This window comes from Vicugna pacos, chromosome 5, assembly GCF_048564905.1.
Source record: "Vicugna pacos chromosome 5, VicPac4, whole genome shotgun sequence".
Lineage (NCBI taxonomy): Eukaryota > Metazoa > Chordata > Mammalia > Artiodactyla > Camelidae > Vicugna > Vicugna pacos.
Genome location: NC_132991.1, coordinates 47,770,710 through 47,793,191, shown reverse-complemented (window position 1 = coordinate 47,793,191; position 22,482 = coordinate 47,770,710). Strand labels below are relative to the sequence as shown.

The 22,482-nt window shown below is 53.4% G+C and overlaps 3 protein-coding genes across 3 annotated transcripts; all 3 read right to left on the bottom strand.

The window, feature by feature from the left end:
- Nucleotides 1–198: 198 nt before the first annotated feature.
- Nucleotides 199–2,851, bottom strand: HOXD9 (homeobox D9). The gene is made up of 2 exons (XM_031677762.2): nucleotides 1,500–2,851; nucleotides 199–1,154 (listed from the first exon to the last, which is right to left on the bottom strand). Exons 1-2 carry the CDS (start codon nucleotides 2,296–2,298, stop codon nucleotides 913–915), a joined length of 1,041 nt encoding a protein of 346 aa, XP_031533622.2. The 5' UTR covers nucleotides 2,299–2,851; the 3' UTR covers nucleotides 199–912.
- A 2,419-nt stretch (nucleotides 2,852–5,270) lies between these two features.
- On the bottom strand, nucleotides 5,271–11,512 carry HOXD10 (homeobox D10). Its single transcript, XM_006204891.3, has 2 exons — nucleotides 7,596–11,512; nucleotides 5,271–6,242 (listed from the first exon to the last, which is right to left on the bottom strand). Exons 1-2 carry the CDS (start codon nucleotides 8,548–8,550, stop codon nucleotides 5,965–5,967), a joined length of 1,233 nt encoding a protein of 410 aa, XP_006204953.2. The 5' UTR covers nucleotides 8,551–11,512; the 3' UTR covers nucleotides 5,271–5,964.
- HOXD11 (homeobox D11) lies at nucleotides 6,171–18,165 on the bottom strand. Its single transcript, XM_072961200.1, has 3 exons — nucleotides 17,007–18,165; nucleotides 15,800–16,255; nucleotides 6,171–6,242 (listed from the first exon to the last, which is right to left on the bottom strand). The coding sequence occupies exons 1-2, from the start codon at nucleotides 17,788–17,790 to the stop codon at nucleotides 16,020–16,022; spliced, it is 1,020 nt and encodes a 339-aa protein (XP_072817301.1). The 5' UTR covers nucleotides 17,791–18,165; the 3' UTR covers nucleotides 6,171–6,242; nucleotides 15,800–16,019.
- Between the last annotated feature and the right edge of the window lie 4,317 nt (nucleotides 18,166–22,482).

The window sequence follows — 22,482 nt, the reverse complement described above, 5'->3', positions numbered from 1 at the left end:
CCCCCAGGGGCTGTTCTCTAGGCTTGGTCTGCCCACACAAAGGAAGACTCCCAGGCACATCAGAGAGACCTCTCAGGTGGAAGGGTGAAGGATTTTAGCAGTATCTCCCTCCCAGGGAAGAGGGAGAAGTCCCATGAGGGTGATATTTTGCAGAGAGAGAGTAAGCAAGCACACAGTGTTCAGGGCCAGCGTCTGAACTCCATTTGATCAGGTCAGCATTTATTGGTAGGAAGCGGTAACATTTACAACTGGTCCTCGGGCAGGAACCCGGAGGGCCTACACCCGCGGTAGCCCAAGCGAGCCAACACCTCCCCCGAGAGTGCGGCTCCGCCAGTGCACTGAGAAGAAACCCCCGACCCACCGGCGGCCCTAGGCTCTTCTCTCGGTCTCATTCCACGTCTTAGTGGAGGGCCCGTGGACTCCCTGAGGAAAGGGGGCTTTCATAACCGGTGGACAACACGACCGGGTCTTGGCCTGGGCGGGCCTCCTCACTGTCGTCGCTCTGCCTTCGCTCTCAGAAGTGGGGTGCGCTTGGCCCCTGCTTGAGCAGCGCTGGGGGCTAAACTACAGCACTTTTCAGAAACATAAGGGACATTTACACAGGAGAGGGCTCCTCAAGCCGGCGTGCACTCACAAAATATGGCATTTCCTAAGGAACCAATAGGACAGGAAACATGGGGAGCGGGATAGGGCAAAACCCCAAAGCCACTTGGTTTCTCCAACACATAAGCGAGCAAATACAGAGTCCCCCAAAATACCTCACAGAGACCAACCACACAGTCACTTCTACCAAAAAGGGGGAAGGGGGAGAAATGTCCGAATCGCTGCAGAATTTCTGGAAATCAAGCACCCACAAAGAAAAAACCCCACTGCCTTTGCAAAGCAGAGCGGTTCCGTCGGCGCTGCGCCGCGTCAGTCTCCTTTAGGGCATTTCTCCTTGCTCATCTTTTTCATTTTCATTCTACGATTCTGGAACCAGATTTTGACCTGTCTCTCTGTGAGGTTCAGAATCCTTGCCACTTCATAGCGCCGGTCCCGGGTGAGGTACATGTTGAAGAGGAATTCTTTCTCCAGCTCAAGCGTCTGGTATTTGGTGTAGGGACAGCGCTTTTTCCGGGTGGAGCGAGCGTGGATCCAGTTTGCTGCGGGGTTGTCTATGAAGAGGGGGGTTTAGAGAAGGGGAGCGAGGGGCGGAGGGGAGACAGGAAGAGAAGACAGGGTGGGGGGGAGAGGTCGTTAAATTAATTTCACCAAGGATGGCCGCTTTTCACAACTTGGGGAATTATCATAAAAAGCCTTAATGCCCGCGCTCTGTTTACCGTACAAACCGCGCGCCCAGAGTAGGTGGTTATGGGAAGCTTTTTTATGGATGCGTGTTGCTCGCCTAGGCTAGGGTAGGCGTCTAGACGTTTTTATAGGTTAGTAAAACTATCAGTTTTGCACATTCGAGCCTTACAGGTTTCAGCAATAAATCAGGGGGCAATTTCTTTTGCACTTACTTGGGTCAAGTTGCTGCTGCGGCGGCGGCTGCGGATGCTGCTTCTCCTCCTCCTTCAGCGGGCAGCCCGGGCTCGGGTGGTCGCTGCAAGCCGAGGGCTCCGACGAGCCGCCTGCTCCGGCCCCGGCCCCGATCCCTGCACCGGGCCCGGTTGCCCCAGCCGCCGCTGCCGCCTTGTCCCGTAGGAACGAGTTGCACGAGAACTCGGGGCCGCCACTCCCCTGGGACTCCCGGGCCGCGGAGCACTCAGTCCGTTTGGAGGAGGAAGACGAGGAAGTGGAAGAGGAGGTGGAGGTGGCGGCGGCCGCGGCGGCGGGGGTCGGGGCCGCTCCGGTTTCAGGCTTAATTCCATAGTGGCGCCCGTTGGATGGGCCGCTGGGGCCAGGGCTGGGACCAGGGCCCGGGCCACCGCCACCTCCACCACCGCTACCGCCGCCACCCGCGCCGCCCGGGAAGCTGGGCAGCGGCTCCATCCAGGAGCGCATATAGCGGCCGGGCTCGGAGGAGGCAGCAGCCAGGGGCGGCGGGGGCACGTACGGGTGGTAGAGACCGCTCATCGCCGCCGCCGCCGGGGGCTGGGCAGGCACCGTGGACCACGAGGCGGAGAACACGGCCGATTTGGGGGCAAAACTACACGAGGCAAACTCGGCGGCGGCGGCGGCCGGGCTGTCGGCCACACCTGCGGGCCTGCCCTGCGCGCCCGGCCCCGGCGGTCCGAAGCGCGCGGCGAACACCTCGTCACCCTCATGGCCTATGAGCGAGTCCACGTAGTAGTTGCTGAGGGTGCCACTGGAGGACATTTTGAGGCGCCGTGCGCTCCCACCCAAGGTTACACTGCCCGCCTCGGCGCCGCTCCCCGCCGGCGCCGGAGCCGCCGACTAGTTCGCAGGCTGCAGCCTCCACCATTGGTCGCACGGCCCACGTGATCATATTTACCAATACCGGGAGTAAATCAGTCCGCTAAACTGGGGGCTGCTGTGATTTAAAAAAAAAATCATCATCAACATAAACGCCGCAATTAGAGGCCGCGGGTCCCGGCCTGTGCGTCAGGCTCGGCCCGGCCTGGCTCGGCCAGCCCGGCTGCAGCTGGGACCACACGCCCGACCGCGGCCGGAGGAGGCGCTGGGGACTATTTGTTCGCCTCTTGCTGCCTTCGGTCTTGCAGTCCGGACCTGGCTCTACCTCCCCAGCGCCTGGGCTCCGAGCTACTTGCCGCGTGTCCTGGGCGCACGGAGCGCTTGGCTAGAGCCCAGAGCAGCCGAAGGCAGCGCAGAGCCGGTGCGGCCCGAGGCAGGCTGGCTTTCCGAGACGGCCCCCTGGCGCCCGAGGGGAGTTCTTCTCCCTGTGCCTCTCTCCCGGCCCGAACCCACCCCTCCCTACGCATACCCACACACACGCTCTCTCACAGCTTGTCGTGTTGTTTAAAACAGGTGGAAGACCTCTGTAATGATATTATGCCTTTCAATAAAAATTTTATGAGGTGTATTTGATTATAGATTAATGTGTCCCTAATAAAACGGACGGATGGAGCAGCTCAGAGGGCCCCCTCCCCCTACCACACTCACACACGCCCGCCCAGCCACACACACCCCCGACGTGAGGCTGAGCGCATGCCGCGGCCCGAAGGGTAAGCTGGGGAGGCTTGGCCGGCGGGCTGGGCGCTGCAGCCGCCACCGCGTGGGCTGTGTCTGCCCTCGGAAGGGTCCGTAGGCTGGCAGTCATACAAGGTGGCCAGGATGCCTTGTCTTCTCCAGGACTTCTGGAAAGGCCCTGGAAGAGAACACGCCACAGAGCAGAACCCAAATGCTAGCGCAGGCCCGTTCCCGCCCGCTGGCTCGACGGTGCCTAAAGACGCCAGCGGGAAGAGCATCTCCCTGGGCAAGGACTCTCCCCGTGGTTCCCACTTAGAGACCTCCAAGTGGATTCCAGAGATGTCTTAAAAATGGCCTGGTCCTTGGTCCCTTCTCTTACGATTTTTTTCTTTCTTTCTTTCTTTCTTTCTTTCTTTCTTTCTTTCTTTCTTTCTTTCTTTCTTTCTTTCTTTCTTTCTTTCTCTAGCCTCCAGAGGTAAGGCTGGGCAGCCTTGAATCTGAGGGAAATGCCCATTGTCACTCCCAAATCCATGGTACAAAGCCTCGGAAGCCAGGCTGGGAACCAAGACAAAAGCAGCGGGGGCGCCGGCTCCGGAGGATATATTCCTCGCTCTACAAGTTGCCCAGTGCACCCTTGGAGGGCTCCCAGACCACCTCTAGCCCCGGAAAGGAAAGGGGGAAATGGCTGCTTATGGCCTGATTGATTGCCTTTGCCAATGGCTTTCTGATTTTATTCCAGAGGAGCTGCCTTTGCCTGCAGCACGGGTTTTTCTCGGAGGCATGGCCCCCTGTCAACAACTAATGTGCTCCTCACATCGCAGGGGGTAAACTGAGAAGATAAAATTGTCCTCCTTCTCCTGCCCAACCAATGAAGTCTGGGCAAATCTATTCCAGTGTTTCCAAAGTGGCATTGATGCAGAGCTGTGTCTCTCCCACCCTAGGCAATGGCTCCCCTAAGGGGTTCTGTTTTGAAACTGGGGAATGGTCTTGATTTTGGGGAGGAAGTTTAAAACTGAATAAGTATTGAGTTTTCCAAAGACTCTATGGATGAGGGTTCTAAGGTTTACATCCCCTAAAGAAATTGTTTTTAGGGAGAAAAATATGAAAAGGACACGTTTTGTGAAACTGCTTGAATCTACTGGAGACCCTTTGAAACTACCGTATGATCTTAAGTAACGAATTCTCTTAGCTCATTCCCCCAAGTCTTCTCCTCTTTTCTCCCTGGCAAGACTAGATAAGTCTGTGCTTTCTCGGGCTAAGGAGCCTGCTATACACACACACAGTGGTGAAAGCTGGCTGGAGTTTTCCGAGCCTTGGTGGCAGCTAGAACATTGGACTTCATGGGAAGTCATGTTCATCTGCAAATTCTCTTTCAGTCACCCTCTGAACATTTTCTTTCCCAGATACAATGGCTCCAACCAGCATTTTGTAATTAAATAGGAGGATTAACTGGGAATATCTTTTCTTCCTTTAAAAAAAATTTCATGTGGGCCACTAAAAGGTAATGACTGAGCGTAAAATCCTTCCACAAGGAAACCATGGTAAAGAGGAATGAGAAAACTCACCCATCCTAAGCTTCACTGTGGCTTGGACGTCTTGCACTTGGAATGGAGGTTGGGGGTGAGGGAAAGGAGTGCGGAACTGGCTCTGATGCAATGCTAAGCTACAGCTTGTCCTTTGCTCCTGCATTGGAGGCCCCGGCGGCTTCCAGATGGGCAAGACTGGTTTTAGCCCAGCTCCTGAAGACTGCACGACAGTCAGAAATCTCAAGACCCCACTGAAAGCATTAAAAAAATACCACAACCAAAACCAAGGAGAGGAATCACATAACTGGGGAGCTGTGAGGAAAAAGCAGTTTGGCTTACTTACCAGGCTCAGGCTAGAGGGAAGCTTACACCCATTGACAAATCAATTCTGTTACTATCATGGGGGGAGGGGGAGAGAGGACTTTATTTCCCAACTACGAAAACAGCAGAGGCAGGTTGGATTATCTCTCCTCCTAGCACTGCCAAATTTCAGCACCAAAGGCCCCTCCAGCTTTTCTCTCCCATCTCTCTTCCCCTGCGCTCTACCACCCCTACAACTGCCCTAAATAAGGAGTTTAACAGGAAGATCTCACCAAGGGCTTTCATTTCCACCATAACATAGTTCCATTTCAGAAAGCAGAGAGAGCGCACTCATTTCCAGAGTTTATTGCATTAAACATGCGACCAGAACATGCACAGAAAGGACAGGTTGCTGTTGTACTTCTACCAAACCACAGATGCACCACAAGGGAAAGGCTACAAGGCATTAAGTCGTCAATATTCCATCTCACTAAGGACAATTGCTAAATTCATCTGCAAAAAGATACATTGTAATGTGCTTTTTTCATCCCCCTCCCCCCAAAGCTTGTGGGTTTTCTTACTCTTTTTTAAATATATATGTAATTTAAGTACTTTTAAGTACTGGATGGACTCAAAACGCCATGAGCTCATGGACTAACCACACACAGACCTTTTGTGTTAGGAAAAATATGAAGAAGTCACATCGCTGGATGGACAAATGGATTGATGGATGCTCTACAGTTCCAATAAGTTAAGATCCAAATGAAAATGCGCAGTAATAGTTACCCTGCATTACGATGAAAAAAATAATAAATTACACGTGCTAGTTTTTTAATATATATAGATATACTCATAGGGATTACAGATCACTTGCAGCACGAACAGAATGACCCCAAAGTCACATTCTAGCAGGAAAAAAAAAACGAAACAAAACAAATCAAAAAACAAAGAGCAATGAAGGTTTTGTTTCCGCCTTTCCAGTCCTCCAGCACTGGGCCCTGGAACACGGTGCCCCCTCTCCGATCCTGGCCTCTGACCGGCCTCGGACCTAAGAGAAGGTGAGGTTGGCGGTCAGTTCTCGGATCCGGTTCTCTCGGCTCATCTTCTTGAGTTTCATTCGGCGGTTTTGAAACCAAATCTTGACCTGCCTGTCGGTGAGGTTAACGCTCTTACTGATCTCTAGGCGGCGCTCGCGGGTGAGGTACATATTGAACAAGAACTCTTTTTCTAATTCCAGCGTTTGGTGCTTAGTGTAAGGGCACCTCTTCTTTCTGCCACTCTTTGCAGTGAGCCAATTGCTGGTTGGAGTATCAGACTTGATTTCCTCTAACAAAATTAAAGGGAGAAGAAGAAAAAAATCAAGAATTTTTTTCTCTCAGTCTGTTCAAATGTACCCTTGGCATTGACCCCGCTGGCAGCCAGGCCGCTTGGGGGAAATGCTGGAATTAAACATTATTCACATGAGGTGGGCCCTGGAAGGGATTTGTAAATGATGTCAGATTAGTTTAAATGCCAAAATGACAAGATGGGCGGATACTCTCACCCTCTGTGTCAGGGTTCTCTTCCTCTCTCTCTCTCTCTCTGTCTCTCAACTTTCTGACCTGCACAAAACCTTAGTACACCAGTAAACTTTCAGGATTTCACCGGCAACATTCTAAGTGATCATCTCATAACCGGGTTGAAGTGGAAGCAGCAAACCACAGCCTGACAAGCTTACCACCCCAGTGTAGCCTCAGATTCCCAAGTCTGCCACTTCTTACCCACCTCTCCTAGGCAGGCGGGGAGCCCCACAGCCAGGTTTACACGTACCCATTTTCTTTCAAAAGATAACTGAGGAATCGCGTACACCTTCTCTGTTCTGCCCGGGCATTGCTATATGCCCCCAAATTTCCTGAATTCTCATGCCTTCTTGTCCCCACACAAAAGCATTCTCCCAGAAATGTAGCTCCTTGCTGTGGCCCAACTCTGGGCACTGAGGGAGAGGATTGGGGGCAGAAAAGCCAGAGTCCCTGGCTCTTTGCCCTGCCCAGCCCCATGGCTGGCCCTGCCGGGTGGGCCATTCGCGTTCCATTCTCCCCCTCCTTCCCCCTTTGCCCCTTTTGCAAATGGGATGCAAAGCTTGAGACACTTTCCCCAGACAAAGCCAAGGTTACCTAGACCCGCAGAGGCAGGGAGCCCTGTTTCCCAGCCCAAGCACCAACCGGCCCAGCCATCTCATTCCCCTTGCCACCCCCAAGCTCGCAGGATGCGGGGTGCATACACTTGAACACACACACAGTGTCTTGGACCACCTTAAAATCACTAGGTGAAAGGCAGAGTTGGGACTGCAAATCTGAGCAGGAGAAAGGAGGTTCTGGGGCCGTGTTTACCAGCCGCAGGTCTCATTTGTGCTCTTTTGTTGCATTTCAGGTCTAGCTCAGGAAAAAATAAACCCAGCAAGCCCTTCCTCTGCCCAGGCGCCATCAGCATGCGGCCAGGACTAGCCAGGAGGGCCAGAGCAGCGAGGGAGAAGCAGAGACCATCTCGGGACTAAGACTGCCCCTCTAAAAGCCAGGAGGAGCGGCACCTGCCATTCGGGCCCCAGACTGCCGGGCTCGGCACTGGGCACGCGGGTGCTCCCTCTCTGCCGGATTCCCGGGCTGCGCTCCCCGCCGGGGTGGCAACTCTGCTCATACCGACCTTTGCTTTCCTTCTCCTGTACTTCGGGACTGGACACGGAGACCTCAGCCAGGCAGCTCCTCTCTTCCGGAAGGCCACCCTTAGCCTCGGGGCTCTCCACCTGGGAGACTTTGGTGGGCTCCTGGCCACTCGCGGGCTCGTTCATCTTCTTTTCCATCTGCAGCTGGGCGGCCGAGAGCTGCGGCTTGGCCGCGCCGCGAGGGTTGAGCTGGAGCATGACTGTGGAGCTGCCTTCGGGGCTGTTATTGTACTCTTGGGTTTTCCCGGTGGCGTAGGTCTGACTCAGTCTAAAATATCCAGGGACAGGAACCTCGGGGTTCTCAACGGGACAGGACTCAGGGACCAGCCTCTGGTACGAAGGGACCTCGGCAGAAATGAGTTTGTTGCGCTTATCAGAATACATGCAGCAATTGGATTCTTCCTTAATGTTGGTGGTGAAGGAGCAAGTGGGGACTTGCTGTGTAACAGGTTGCTCTATTCGACAAGATCTGTTCGGGTCTGTCCAAGTGTCTACTTGAGGTATATAAGGATGCACATTCATACCCATATTTTGGTGGTTCACTTCTCTTTTGGCCAGAGACGGGAGCAGTCCACAGGTTTGCATTCCATAGGTCCCCATGTCTGCGCTAGGTGGTGGCATGTACATGCTGGCGCTGCTCGAATAAAAACTGTCACTCCTGCAGGCACTGATCAAGGAATCTACTAAAAAAGTATTAGCAGCAGGAGAGCTGTTGGGAAAGGACATTTTGGGGAGGAATTTGAAGAAGAGAGATTGTGTCCTTTGTAGGCTGACATCTCTAGGAAAACATTCCCCGTGTAATTGTGGATGCCTCTGCCGACCACATGACAACCAAGCCAATGAGATTTGAAAATGGCCTTGAGCCGCAGCCTCCTCGCAGGTCACGTGCTCCAGAGCCCGGCCGGCCGGCCGCGTAAGCACGGACAACAGCGACATCTACTATGCGCCCGCGATAGTGCGCGCTAGAGACAACCGGCCCAGCACTCTCCGCCGCCTGCCAGCCTCCCGGGGCTTGTTCGGCCCGCCCGCCCCCACTCGCGTCCCCCACTCGGGCCTCTGGGCCCCGCAGGCGGAAGGAAAGGCTCGGCCCGAGGGGTCTCCGGGAGGACACACGCGGGGAGGGAAGACAGAGCGCAGTGGCGCCAGCACACAGAAGCATTCCCCACCCCGCACACACCCAGGCAGAAGGCGTCCGAGAGGGCCGGGGCCCGGGCAGGGGGTGGGGGCCCAGCCTGGTTCATTTTGTGCCGGGCAGCCTGGGAAGGTGAGTCGGATTCACCAGGCTCTGAGACAGCCTACCCCAGAGGTCCACAGGAAAGAGCCCTGGCGCGGAGTCGCGGCCAAGGTATCCTGGGGAGCGGAGGCGAGAAGGGCCGCGAGGGCCGAAAGGCCACGCAGCTGGCCAGCCCCGCGGAGCTCCGAGGACCGGCCTGGCCCCGGCGCGTCTTCTGCCTCGGTCCGCCCGCCCCAGCTCCCAGCGCCTCCCTGTCCCGGTGGGCTACCGGAGCCTTCGACTCTCCAAGGAACCACACCCCGACCTCTGCGGGCCGGGCCGCTGGGAGCTTTCAGCCCGGAGACAATCCCTCGCCAGCAGTTCGCCATCCACGAAAGCGTCCCTCGGGTTCCCAGCGGAAGAGCTAAACCGAGGTTTCCCTCCCCACACACCCTGATAATAGAGGGCAAAGAGGAAGGAAGGAAGAAAACAAGAAAAGAATTTTTTCCAGGAAAGGGGGAAACTCTCGCCCTCAGACTCCAGAAGTTTTAGAAAACTGGGCCAAGCAGGAGCCGAGAGAGATGCAAAGGTGTCATTTGGTTCTTCTGCAAAGAAAAATATGTTTTCCTTTTATGGATTTTGTAAAAGCATTGGTTTCTGACAAGTGCAAGGTACAAAAGGTTGTGGAATTTATTAATACATATTAAGAAGAATCAGGGCGATCAATAAAATTCTCATCTACATTCTTGGGCTACTTGGTAATTTTCTTGCTTCTGAAGGTTTTTAAAGAGTTATACCCGCTGTTGCCACACACGGGAAGATATTTTATTAACAAATCAATCGAGACTTTGTAAAGGATAAGATTAATAGTTAAGATTTAGCATAATGGCGTTCGCTTTATGAATTATTGAAAATTATACTATTGATTTTTCCCCTTCGCTACTAACCAAGAAGGTCAATTTTTGTTTTAATACAAATTGTCAAATATTAAAAGCTATACTTTTGTCAGAAGTTGAGTTTTATAGTTTTGGACAATTTCTAAAATTATTTGACATGGTTCTACTTGGATAAGGGAAGGGAGAAAAAAGAGGTGGAGGAACCTTAGTCCTCTGTTTTCTTTGGTGATGGAAAGTTCTATAAAGAAGATTTGGTCTGGGGTTGTGGTCGAGCTCATTAAAAGAACCACCACCATCACCACCATGGAAACTCAGAGTTTTATGAGAAACTTCTCCAACAACTTCCCGCCTCGTTCTCTGGTTGCAGGCGGGTGAGCAGTGTTTCGGAAGCCGCGGCCTCGGGGCAGCAGCGGGGAGCTTTAACCTTGATTTCCAAAGGCTTGCCCTGGGCGAGGGGCCCTGGCCAGGGCGCTGGAGCCGACCTCCGGCTTTCAAATCCCCTTCCCTGCATCCAAGAGAAGTAAAGGGCCCCGGAAACTCTGCTCATAAACCAGTTCTCTGTCTGGAAGGGTATCCGTGTTTTCTTCTCCCCACACTCATCTTGTCATGGGTTGGCCTTGGATTTCAGGCCCGGAAACTGAACTTGTGGGCAAATTGGGTTTCTGCCTCAGCAGAATATTTCTTTGGAGCCCGATGCTACTAAAGTTCCTCAGCCTACTGGGGGACCTAGTAGCTTGCTGGCCCCTTCACAAAAACCTTTCACAACAAACCTTTTGTCCCCCTCCCCAAAAGGAAGTTCCCCTGGTCTGGTAGAAACAGGCATTGGACATTATTTTCGGCCTTGGGACCACTTCGCCTGTCCCCTCGCAGTGCCCTCGCCCAAACAATAACCCCTTTTAAAAAACTCCGCGGTGGCAATGAGACAGACCTTTTAAACCTTTACGCAGCTGTTCAAATACAACATCATTGTCAGGTTAAAAGCCTGGCGCCTCTAACTGCTCGGGCTGCAGGATGCTGGCCGACGACGCAGACGTTTAAACATTACCTTCGGCAGGGGTGGCTGTTTTTAAGCTTGGGGGTGGGGGAGTGAGGAAGGCAAAACACCCCACCTTTTGACTCTAGCCTGCTAAGCTCCCTTTCAAAGCTAACAGCCACTGACTAGCACCCCGAAAATTGCTTTCTCTTGAGGTGGAGATCATAATCCCAGCCGCAGCAAAGCGTGCCCAGGCTGGACAAAGTGCCCGCTGCACGCGTTCACGGCAGGCGCCCTGACGCCAGCCTGGCGCTCCAGCACTGTCCTCCCTTTGCATGCCGGCCAAGGGAGCTGCCGGGAACTCCGTTGTCCAATTCTCCCAATCGCACAAGAGAGGCAAGAGTATTCAATCTAATCGGGAATTTTATGCCCATCAAATGCCCTTTCATAATCTTTATTTATACATGAAGAAAACATCCAAGCTAAAAAACAGCGATTCCTCACCGAACGGGTAGGTCTGCCGTGAGCCAGGACAGGCAGGATCTGCCTTCTGAATTTGGGGGGCCTTCTGTTTCAGCTCCTGGCGCCTTCAAACTCAAAGTTACTCCCACAGTGGATTTGGTTTTAAATAGTTCTCTACTCACAGGGGGGAAAATGTGTATCAGATATAATTCTGAGTATATTATCACAAAATTTTCTTTCATTCTTTTTCAAATGTCTGTCTTCAGATCAGTTCCCTGAAACCAGAGACTGCCCATATTTCAAAGAGATTTTATTATAAAAATCAAGCAAAATAGAAATAATACAAGAGAAGGGTCTGGGCCTCGGAGGATGGAAAGTTTGCCTGACACTAAGGCTAAAATAAAGCAAATGGAATGAAAAGGCAGTGGCTTTCAAGGCCAGCCTTTATTTGCTTACAAGTATTTAATGTAGCTGATAGCTGCTGTTTTCGATCATCTTTAGATCAGTTAGAGCAGTTACCATTAATAATAAATCAATACTGCATCATAAAGGAGATGAATATCCATATTTGTACCAGGACATCCTTCTCTCTGGCTCAGTTCTTTCCAGAAAAAAATTAAAAGGGTCGCTTTAGTAAGAAATTAGCATTTGTAATCAAGAAGTGGCTTGCATCTGCGCTCTCCTGTCACCGAGAAGAAGAGCAGTAGCCCTCGGCCAGAGTGGACCTGGGGACTCCTAGGTTCACCCTAAATTTGGGCCCCAAGTGGCCTCTCAGGGCTGTGCCACTCTTTGGGGGCAGAGAGGTTGGGCACAAATTTTAAAAGCTGCTTCCTCAGGGCACTGCTCTGGGTTGCACCCTTGCACCTCCTGGCCAAAGGGGAAAAAATCAAGGGGGCAGTTGGAGAGACTGGGGAAGACACCACCAACGTGAGGAGGGGTCTAGGGAAATGTGCAAAAGGGCCAGTGCCCAGGAACCTTTTTCCTTCGTAGACACAAAGAACTCCTACTTCTCCTATTTTCCCTCCACTTCGGGATCTGAGACCTCAGGGACACAAGATATGTGGCTATGCTCTATGAGCCCTACACACCCTGAAAAACCAAAATAAGTCAGGTCTGCAGTCCCCAGAAATCCTAGTCCAATCTCCTGGCCTTTTTCAGGCTCAACTTGGGTGCTGCCAGGGGGAAATAAATTGCAGACCCGCTGAACACTCATGGTCTGGGTGAGGCTGCCAACCAATGCCACATGAACACCCGCTGGTGCCACCTAAAGAGCAACACAACATTTGAGGAGGGGGTTCTCACCCCAACTTGGACTGAGGCTCAGATTAGGCCCGGGGAAATGTCACTTCATCATAGCTAAACTGGACCCACGGTCAGACAGGCAGGAGCCAGGGTGCCCGCGGGGAACATCCATGCCTCTGGCTGGCGCCTCCTGTGGGGTGGGGAATCTCACAGCCCCCAGCCTCTGCTGAAGCGGATGCCACCTCCCAGGGGTGGACCCAGAGCCTTTGGTCCAGGGCCTGGAGGGAGGGGGCAGAGAGAGCGGAGCCAACAAGGTCCTTACTAATTCAAGGGATTGCATGTGCTTCACAATGAACTTCGGGAAAGAAGGGAATGCCACTCTTCATTTTGGATCTTCCCTTTTGGACTGCGGATGGTGACACAGACCGTCCTCAATATCAGGGGCTTCTCAGGGTGGGGGTGGGGTCGAGGAGGGCACTCGGCGAGAAAAACTGCTTTCAAAAGCTGGTGCCAAAATCAAACTCCGCGCTCAAGGCCAGCAGACGGCTTGGAAGGGTGGCCAGGGTTCTGTCAAACACAAAGCTCGTTTGCTTCAAATGCATTCTCTATTCCACGACGCCTTTAAAGTAAAAATGTTTCCCGGGACTGCCTGCCGCTTCCCGCAGCCACATTAGCCCAGCCGGGACCAGTCGCCCCAAGTCAGTCCTGCCTGCGCTTCTTGGTCACTACCGGTAGCCCGGGACATCAGGCACGACCGGGTCAGGGGGAGGGGTGACTCCCTCGCGTGGAATGACCCGCTCAGTCCCGATGCGTCTCATTTTTCTGAGACAACACTCAGCTAAGTTGCCGGCGCCCTGATCTCTTAAACAAAAGCCTTTTAATCACCCCAGGCGGTCGGAGAGCGCGCAAAGCGGACGTGGTTTTGTACAGGGGTGGTCCTAACCTTCCTATCGCTCTTCACACTCAAACCAACAAGAAAATTGATTTCCCTAATTTAATTAACTCGCAGTAGCAGAACCTATTTTGAAATGCACATATTTGTCTTTTAAAAAACCTCTCCTCGAGACCACAGGTTATACCAAGGTATTCTTTGCAACAGCTTTAAGAAGACAACGATTAAGTGATCGCTTGTTTTAGTAACATGGGTAGCTCCCTTTTCACTGTCTTTATACAACCTCCCAACCTCATGGCTGCTTAGAACAAACACACAGCGAACAAACACCTTAGTGGTTTCTAAAGGGCTAAGACTGCATATTAGAATCTATTATTGGAAGTATATGGTACCGCGGCCTCTCCGACAAATGCGTTTTCTGGAACATGAGCACGCCCCCGTGTGGCTCTCCAAAGCCATGCAAACGTGAAATGGTATCTCTAGGTTCCGCTTGCCTAAGGTGGTGGACATACAAGCTTGCTACATTTAGACGCAGTTAAAAAGAGCGAGAGAGATGGAGAGAGAAAGAAAGAAACCAGTTTTAAGTTCCTGGAATGATCATACTGCTAGAGCACTGACATTGTAACGGATGCTCAGAATTCCAAACAAAGGAATCCCCTTCTGAACGAAATTATTCCATTGTAGGCTTCGTTTCTATTGCATTTTTCACCAAAGGTAGAGGGGCGCTTTTGGAAACAATATAAATATATTTTCTTTTGTTCCACATCATAGCAAGTGCAGTAATTTATTTGACAGGGTGACAGGTTTTTTTTTTCAAATATAACGAAGGTGTAAAGCTGAATAGAACTTCCTTTTTTAAATGCCTGCATTTAAAACTGCGGTTCTTCATTAGAGCTATCTACGACCCCCCCCACCAAAAACACCCCCAGCATTTCTTATCTGTCTTAAAAGCATGCTGGTAGACATTTTATTCTAACTAGAATTTTTAAAAGAAGTCAGTTGCTATTGAATTACACAAATGTTTGAAGGGAAATTAAGGTTATTGATCCTGAAATTAGGAATTTGCTTAGATTTATGGTGAGCCCCCGATATGATTCTGTGTGGTCATAAATGTGTGTGGGGGTCTGGATGTGTGTGAGCATGTGTGTGTGTAAGTGGGTGGCAGCTGAATATCACAGAAGAACCTTAAGGCGCCTAATTATTCAGAAAGGTTAAAGGTGATGACCTTGACATTTTGGAAGTTCAAAGGCATACACTTATGCACTTATGTTTTTCCTTCCCCACAAAGCTCTGGTAATTAAAAAAATTTTGCATTTGGAAATGCATGCCTCCTTGCAAGATGCATGGGGTTCTGTACATCTTGTGGATTTATTTTTTTGACTTACGGCTTATAAGAGGTTAAGAGTCATAAGATTCACTTAACTCTTTTCAGAGAAAGAGAAGCTTTTTCTCACTCTTCCAGTTTATTGCACATTGCGGAAATCTCTTTTGGGCCCACCAGAAGGTGTATAATATAACCCAATTAAGCTGTTTAGAACTTTGGCTTTTATGGTGTTGTCTAGACAGTTCAAGGTTTTGTAAACAGCCTGGCCTGGCCCTGCAACATAAAGTGCAGTGCAGCCCCCACCACATTCTTTAACTTGAAGCGATAAATGTGGTGAGAAGTGGGTCTGTAGCCCTGGGCTCTATTTCCAGGGAGGGGGGTTACCTTCTCTGCTCCAGGCCCCTGTGATATCAGCAAGGACCCCAGGCTCTGTCTACCCACTGATAACTTTGTTTAGCAAACTTTTTTTTTTCAGTGAAGGGTTTTAGTTTTGGTTTCTTCTTTTAAGGGACCCTGGATCCTTGACACCTTGTTAAGAGTGAATTTGGATTTCCTAACCAGTTTTTTTTAGTGTTGTCTTTTCAGAAATTTTAAGTTTACTACACTGGGGGTGGGGTGGGGAAGGAGATTTGCTTCTTAGGTTCCTGCTGCCCCAGCTTCATTACCTGAAGAAGGCAGCACCAGCATGGCTGGGTCACATCTTCAGTTGAGGAATTTATCCTTAAAGTGATTTTTTTTAAAACCAGTGTAGCCTAGAAGGGATGGGAGGGAACAACTCTTATTTTAATGGGATTACAAAGCATCTCACTTGATTTTCAGTTGCTTCAGAGAGAAGGTTCTGGCCACTAAATATCCTAATCAGACACTAAACTTCTTCAAAGAGGAAAATTCATAGTGTATTGAAGCTGTAACCTCCATTTTACTAGAAACCATTTATTCACACAAAAAAACAGTGACTCATGCCTTGATAAGACAGACCAAAAGTACATTTCCCAGAGTTTAAATAATCTGCATTCACCAAGAGGCAAGGACGGGGTCCCTTAAACTCAGAACAAAAACAAGCGCCTTCCAGCCCTTCGGCCTAACTCTACCGATCCCACAGCGTCCCCACGGGAGCTCAGAGAGAGGGAGGGAGGACAACAGCGCATTGGCGATAAAATTGTAAAGGGACGTTTGCATTTACCATTTTCCCCTTATTAGGATCCGTTGGGCCAAGTCCCCGACCTCGTCCGCAGGCTGCAGTGGTCGCTGGGAGGTCCCGAGTTGACCGTGGGAAGGAAACGTGGAGTTCCACAGAGAAGAGGCGGCATTAAACCCAAGGATATTGGGCCTGCCCAGGGCAGGTTGGTGGGGAGGAGAGTGGGTGAGTGGGGCTCGGGAGAGAGGGGTGCTTCCTGGAGCTCTCAAAATAAGGGGTTTCCAGTGAAATACTGCAGACGGTCTCTGTTCAGTTTCTTTTCTTTCATCCTGCGATTCTGGAACCAGATTTTGACTTGCCGGTCGGTGAGGTTGAGCATTCGAGAGAGTTGGAGTCTTTTCTCTTTGTTTATGTACACGTTAAAGAAAAACTCGCGTTCCAGTTCGCGGATCTGGTACTTGGTGTAGGGACAGCGCTTTTTCCGGGACCTCTGGGGGGCCACTGCAAGGCAAATAGACCAAGGGGTGAGAGAGGCCGCTGCCTGCCTACCTCCGCCTGTCTGCCCAGGCCAGCGTGAGGGCCAGGCCTCGGCTCCGTTGGGGACGTCCCCTGCTGCCGCTGAAAGGCCCTGCCTGCATCGTGGGGGATGATATATGGGCGGGCACAGGAGAGAGTGCGGGCGTGGACGAGTGTGTGTTCACGCCCGGACACACACACACACACACACACACACATCCTGGCACTGAGGTAGGGAAGCAGAGGGTGAAGCTGGCTCTGAGCTGGACTCGAAAGGGAGAGAAACACCAGCGCGCCGGGCGTCTGCTCGACTCCAGCCAGCAGCGCGCGTCAGCCAGCGGCTTGGATAAAGTCCAGTTCAAGAATCAAACTCTCCCCAACCACCCCCCTACCCCTTTAAAAGAAGAAGGCTCGAGTGTCCACACTCACAGACTTGCTTGAACTCTCTCCACCCTCCATGGTGTCTACAACCACCACCTCAACATACACACACAAAAGTAGGGAAAAGCTCTGCAGCGATTAATGTCCTTCTCGAAGTCTACCTTAAGCCCACCTAAATTGGTTTCCTATCGTAAACACGCTTTACAACGGCCCGGGAAATCTTATAGGATGTATAAACCCCTTCGAACGCTTATAAAGTAGCACATAAAACGGCGCAAGCAGAGGGAGGCCCCCGCCGCCCCCCCGCGCCCGCGGCCCGGGAACCCAGCCGCCCACCCCGCACCCAAGTGCCTACCTGTGCCGCCGCTCTTCTCAGCCCCCGCCTCCCCCGGGGGCCCCTCGCCGTCGCCGCCGCCGCCTTCTGCCGCCCCTTTGGGCTCTGAGCTGGGCGTCGCCTTGGGGCAGGGACTGCTCCCGCCGCCACTGGCCCCCGTCTTGGAGTCGCCCTTGTCGGTAGCGCCCTCGGGCTGCAGTGGCGCCGGCGGCGGAGGGGGCTGCGGCCCGGTGAACGGGGGCCCGGGCGCAGCCTCGTAGAACTGGTCGAAGCCCTGCGGCAGGATGCCATTGCGGCCCACGGCGCTGTAGAAGTTGGAGGCTGCGCCCGCCGGGCCGTGCGGCGGCCCGGGCGCGGCACACACCGGCTCGGGCGCCTTGAAGAGCACGTCCGGCCGCCGGCCAGCGGGCGGGAGCAGTTCGCGCTGCATGGCCGCCTCCTCGGCCGCAGCCGCCGCTGCTGCTGCCGCCGCCGCTGCCGCGTAGTAGGGAGCGTAGCCCCCGGCGCCGCTGCTGCCGCCCCCGCCAGGGCCGCCCCCACCGCCGCCGCCCCCCGCGCCGCCGCCGCCGCTGCCGCCGCGGTATGGCCACTTGGCGCGCTCCAGGCCATAGTCGCGGAAGGCCACTTCGCGCACGGGCTGGACGTGCGGCGCCAGGTTGGAAGAGTAGGGGAAAGTCATCTGGCAGGACGACGGTTGTGACAGGAACGACGGCTTGCTTGCGAAGTCCGACGGGGCCACATAGTAGGCGCAGCCGGGCAGGTACATGCTGGCTGCGCTCGGGCCGCACTCGTCAAAGTCGTTCATGGCTCCTCGGCGTGGGCGCCGGCGAGCCCCGGGCCGTTCCCCGCGCCGCCAACCTGAGCCATCGATTGCACAAGAGGCTTGGGCCAGGATCAACTAAGCAAAAATCCCCACCGGGCGCTGACGTGCAATTCATCTTGATTGATTCTGGTGGTAATTATGTCACGTGACGCCATGGAGAGAAATGTCCTTATATCTATATCAGTGCTCGCCAACACGCCCCGGGACGACTCCCGGCGCCGAGACGCGCGCGCGCTGGGGGCGGATCGGCCTCCCTCTCCAGCCAGCTCTCCCCGGGCGCCCCCTGACCAGGCTGTGGCGCAGGCCGGTCACCTGTGCGCCGCCGGCGGCTGCCACTGCTGGGTGCATCTGCCACCACCAGGCTGGGCCGCCCGCCCGCGCCCGCCCGCCCGCGCCGCTTTAAGTACGCGGACCGAGGCCGGCAGGGAGGAGGAGGGAGGGGGAGGAAGGGGGAGGAAGGGGGAAGGGAAAGAAGCGAAGAGCGGAGGGGGGAACCCAAGCTCGGGGCACGGGGAACTAGGTGTGAGGGTGTGAGGTTCCCACCCCCTACACTCTTTCCTGCAGCCGCTCCCTCCCCCGCGACGCCGCCACCCTCTGCATCTTGCCTGCCGGGAGCTTGTTGCTTCTAGTTCAAGGGGCGTAATTGCGCCACTCTCGGGGCACAAGGAGCCCTGATTTACATATTTCTCTGCCGGCGCTTTCGCCGCGGAGTAACTTGGTTCTCTTACTGACCCCCTGAGCGCAAGTACCAGCCTCAAAAAACCCATGTCAGAACCCTATCAGGAGCTCACCCGGGCCAGGGCCTCAGTGCCCACTGGGCCCTGTCGCCCTCTCTTCCTTTCTGTATCTCTTTCACCTTTCTTGTCTCCTTTCAGTCTTCTCACTTTCTCTCCTGTCCTCTCTTCTCTCACTCCCCTGTTTTCTTTTCTTCCTGCCTCTTACTTTACTCCCTGTCTTATTCTGTCCCCTGATCCTGTTTTCCTTTATCACAGTTGTATCACCCTCTGTATCTCTCTCTCTGTTGTCTCTCTGCCTTTTATCTCCCAGTGCTAAACCAAGCAGTTCAGCTATCAAGAGATACTCCGTGGCCCTCTAGAAGCTGGGTGGGTCTGTTGAACAAAAGGATCTGGAGTCCTACTCTTGAGATGCCTGGCTTCCCACTTTTCCCAAGCGGAGACAAATCACTGGTGCCTCTGCCTTCCCACCCTGTCTGCTTTCTGGCCCGGACTGGGACCAGCTCGCCTCACATCCAGCCCCTTCTCTGCGTCGGAGCCCTGCCAAGGCCTACGCATCCATGCCGCGTCTACTCTAGGCTCCCACAGCACCCTTGGGCCCCCACAGTCACTTGGAGGGGGCTCCCTGAGGTCCTTTGGCTGTGGGGGTTGGGGGCGTAATCTCAGCAGCTCTTGCCTCCTTGCTCAAGCCCTTCTTCTCCACTGGGCTCTGTGTGCCCTCATCCACTGGTCCCAAGGCCTCACTCTCCTCCGGCCGCAGCGTCTCTCTTTTCTAGCCCCGGGGTCCAGGCAAGGCCTGGGCTCCCGCCTCCGGGAAAGCCAGCGTTTTCCAAAGGTAAAATCAGTCTCTCAGAAAGAAGTTCCCCAAACCTAAATTCCAGAACCGAGGGCAGGAAGTTGCCTCTCTCCCCAGGATTCCTCTGTCAGGCAATCCCAGCACGGGTCCTGGACCTCAACCCTACGCCTAGGACAGGCAGCGCAGGTTGTGAAGCTGGTTCCCTCCCTGGCCCTGGCCGCCGCAGTGCTGGTGCAGTGAGCTCTGCCCACCATGCAGATAGACAGAGAAAAGGCGGGTGATCAGAGCTCATATCTATTTTCTGGCCGATGTTCCCCCCTTCCTCTTTTTCTCCTCCTTCCCATTCTCCCTCCCACTCTCTTTCCTCCGCCCCCCTCCCACCTCTTCTTGCCTCCGAACACTGCGCAAACAGTTCAGTGGCGACCGGAGGGTAAGAAGCACCCCCCCCCATGCCCATCCTTGAGTGCAGTATCCACACAGCTGGCACCCTCGCCCAGATTCCAGCTCGCCCCCTTCTCCTCTGCCCAGGTCGCCGGCACACTTATCTGCTTCCCCATCTCCATCCCTGGCCCAAGGCTCTCCCTTTCGGGCTTGTAGTCGACGCCCCTGAATCTCTCCTAAAATGGCTCCCCGGACACTGCACTCTAGTCCTGCGGCCGCTCAGGACCCAGGGCAGGGGCGGCGGGCCCCCCGGCCGAGTCTTTATGTGTCTGCAAGCGCTCAAGATTCAGGCACCTTCTCTCTGCACTGGTGGGGCCCAGGCCGCTCGCTGCCCCCAAAGTGGAGCCTGCTGACCGCCGAAGAGGGGAAATGGGGGAGGACGAACCATTCAAGTTCAACGACATGGCGACGGCGCTCGGGCTGGAGCAGGGCTTTGGCGGGGGAGGGTGCGCCATCTGCAGCGGCGCGCCGGTGCATAGGAGAAAGGGGCGGCTGGCCCCTCTCCGCGCGTTAGCGAGGACCCCCACCCCCACACTCAACTCAAGGGTTTCATTCGGGTCCCAGCCCTCTTCGCCTTTTGGCCTCAGCTTTTTCCTTCATCTTCACCCCGAAACCCAAGGAAAACCGCAGCCTCCCGACCCGCGCGTTCCGCTCGAGAACATACCGTGAAGACCCGGCGCTGTGGCCTTGTCCTTGCCTGTGCGGCCCCACTCGAAGCGCAGGGAGCGCACTGAACCCGCCGGACACAGCCAGCAGCTCCGCGAGTGGTGGCTTTCCGCGCAACGCCCAGACGCGATGCGGTAATTTTGAGCCACCCAAGAAAAGACACTAACTTGACCTTAACTTTGTCAGGGCGCCCCTGGTATCTGGAGAACGTGAACAGACACTGTCTGGCAGCTCTCGTAAAAGCTGACTGGGGAAGAGATTCTGAGTCATTTCATTTATTGCCACTACAGTTCTGCAAGAAAGCTTTTCCTCCCTGCCTAACTTTAATTATTTATGCTCTTTTAGGAAACGAAAGAAGAGGATAAACGCGGAGAAAACACCCAGAGCCAGTCCCTTTCCTGCAGAGCCTTCGGAATGGGCTCCTTAAGTCAAGCGAGTGAAGAACAAAAATGTGGGGAGATTACCTTTGTCCAAGGACGATCGGACAGGCGCCGTACCCCCTCCCCACCAAGGGGGGTGGATGCAGCTGGGAGAGGCGGGTTGAAGGGGCACACCCTCACCCCACCCCCACAGACATGAATATTTACAGCGTTTCTGAATTTCTCCTCCACCCGCCCGCCTCCCGGAAGCCTCCCCAGTCCGCTTCCCTTGGGGAGAGCCCCCAGGCCTTAAAAGAGTCCCCTGATCGGCCCTTTGAGCTCGAAGCCGATTGAATACCAGACCAAGCCGTTTTTTTCTTCTTTAAAAACCTTTTTCTTGGTCAAGAGGCCTGCCTGGACTGCAGCATTTGGGAGGACGCATTTGTCTTTGTGCTAGGGAGTGTTAAGCACTCAGATTTCAGCATTTCTCTCAGGCATTTGTTTATTATGAATTTCATCGTGATTCCGAATCCCTGCCGGGACTTCGGCTGGAAAGGGAGAGAGGACACCACCACCTTTGTATTTGTATTTGTATAGACCAGTTAAAGAAATGAATCAGAAAAACACCCACGCCCCAATCGACAGACAAAATTCTACACTTAGAATAATTCCAATCTGTTTGGGGAGTGGTCTCCATAAATATCTCCTCCCACCCTACATCCCAGGCTAAAGAGAAAGAACACAATGATTTAATGGTATATATTGCAAAGAAACGGCCTCCCTGTGTTGTTTTAGGGCCTGGGTCTAAGTCCGTTTTCCTTGTCCTTTACCCAGCCCTTGGGACCTGAGGTCTGAGTGTGGTCTTTGCCTTTGTTCAGTTATTTTGAAGGAGGAAAACCTTCCAGGACTCAGAGAGATTCAGCTCTGCTACCACTGCCTCCCTGAGCCCCAGTAGGTGGGGAAACATTCCTAATGATATGGCCTCAGCAGCTTCTTGCTTCCTTTACCCACCTCCCCTTTTTTAAAGGAGCTGTTTAAAATATATTTCATCAAATTTGCTTCAGTGGAGGGAGTTGGAACCACTGAATAATCGAAATTGGAGATTTAACGGTTTTGCTAATTCTCCCACTTGCTGAAAGCTAGCAATTCTCTAGTTTCCATCCCCGAGCTAGCCAGAGAGCTGGGGTCTGCACAAGCTCGGTGAACACCGAGCAGGCCCTAGCCTTCCCGGCCCAACCTAGAGGCTCTGATGGCCTGGGGGGGCGGGGTATGGAGACCACATTTCCCAAGGGAGCCGGCTGGACTCCAGGCAGAGGTGCCAGTGTGGAGGATTTCCACAGGGCATAACCTATTCAAGACAAACCTGACCAAAAAACATGACAGGGAGATACGTTTTGTATTGGAATCCAAGAACCTTCGTATCTAGGTAGCCCCTTGATAACAGCGAGCTTCAAAGTTTGAGAATTTAGGCAAAATTCGGAACCCCCAACCAAGAACAAGCAGAGAGTTCACTTTGTGTGTAAGACATGCTGAAGTCTGCTCACTGTCCAACTCGCCTTAGATGTTTTATACACGTTTTGTTCATAGGTTTTTCTACACCATTTTCTGACTTGGAGCCATTTTCTCATTTAATGAATAGTCAAGTCAACACCCGCGGTGAAACCACAACCAGGAAAGA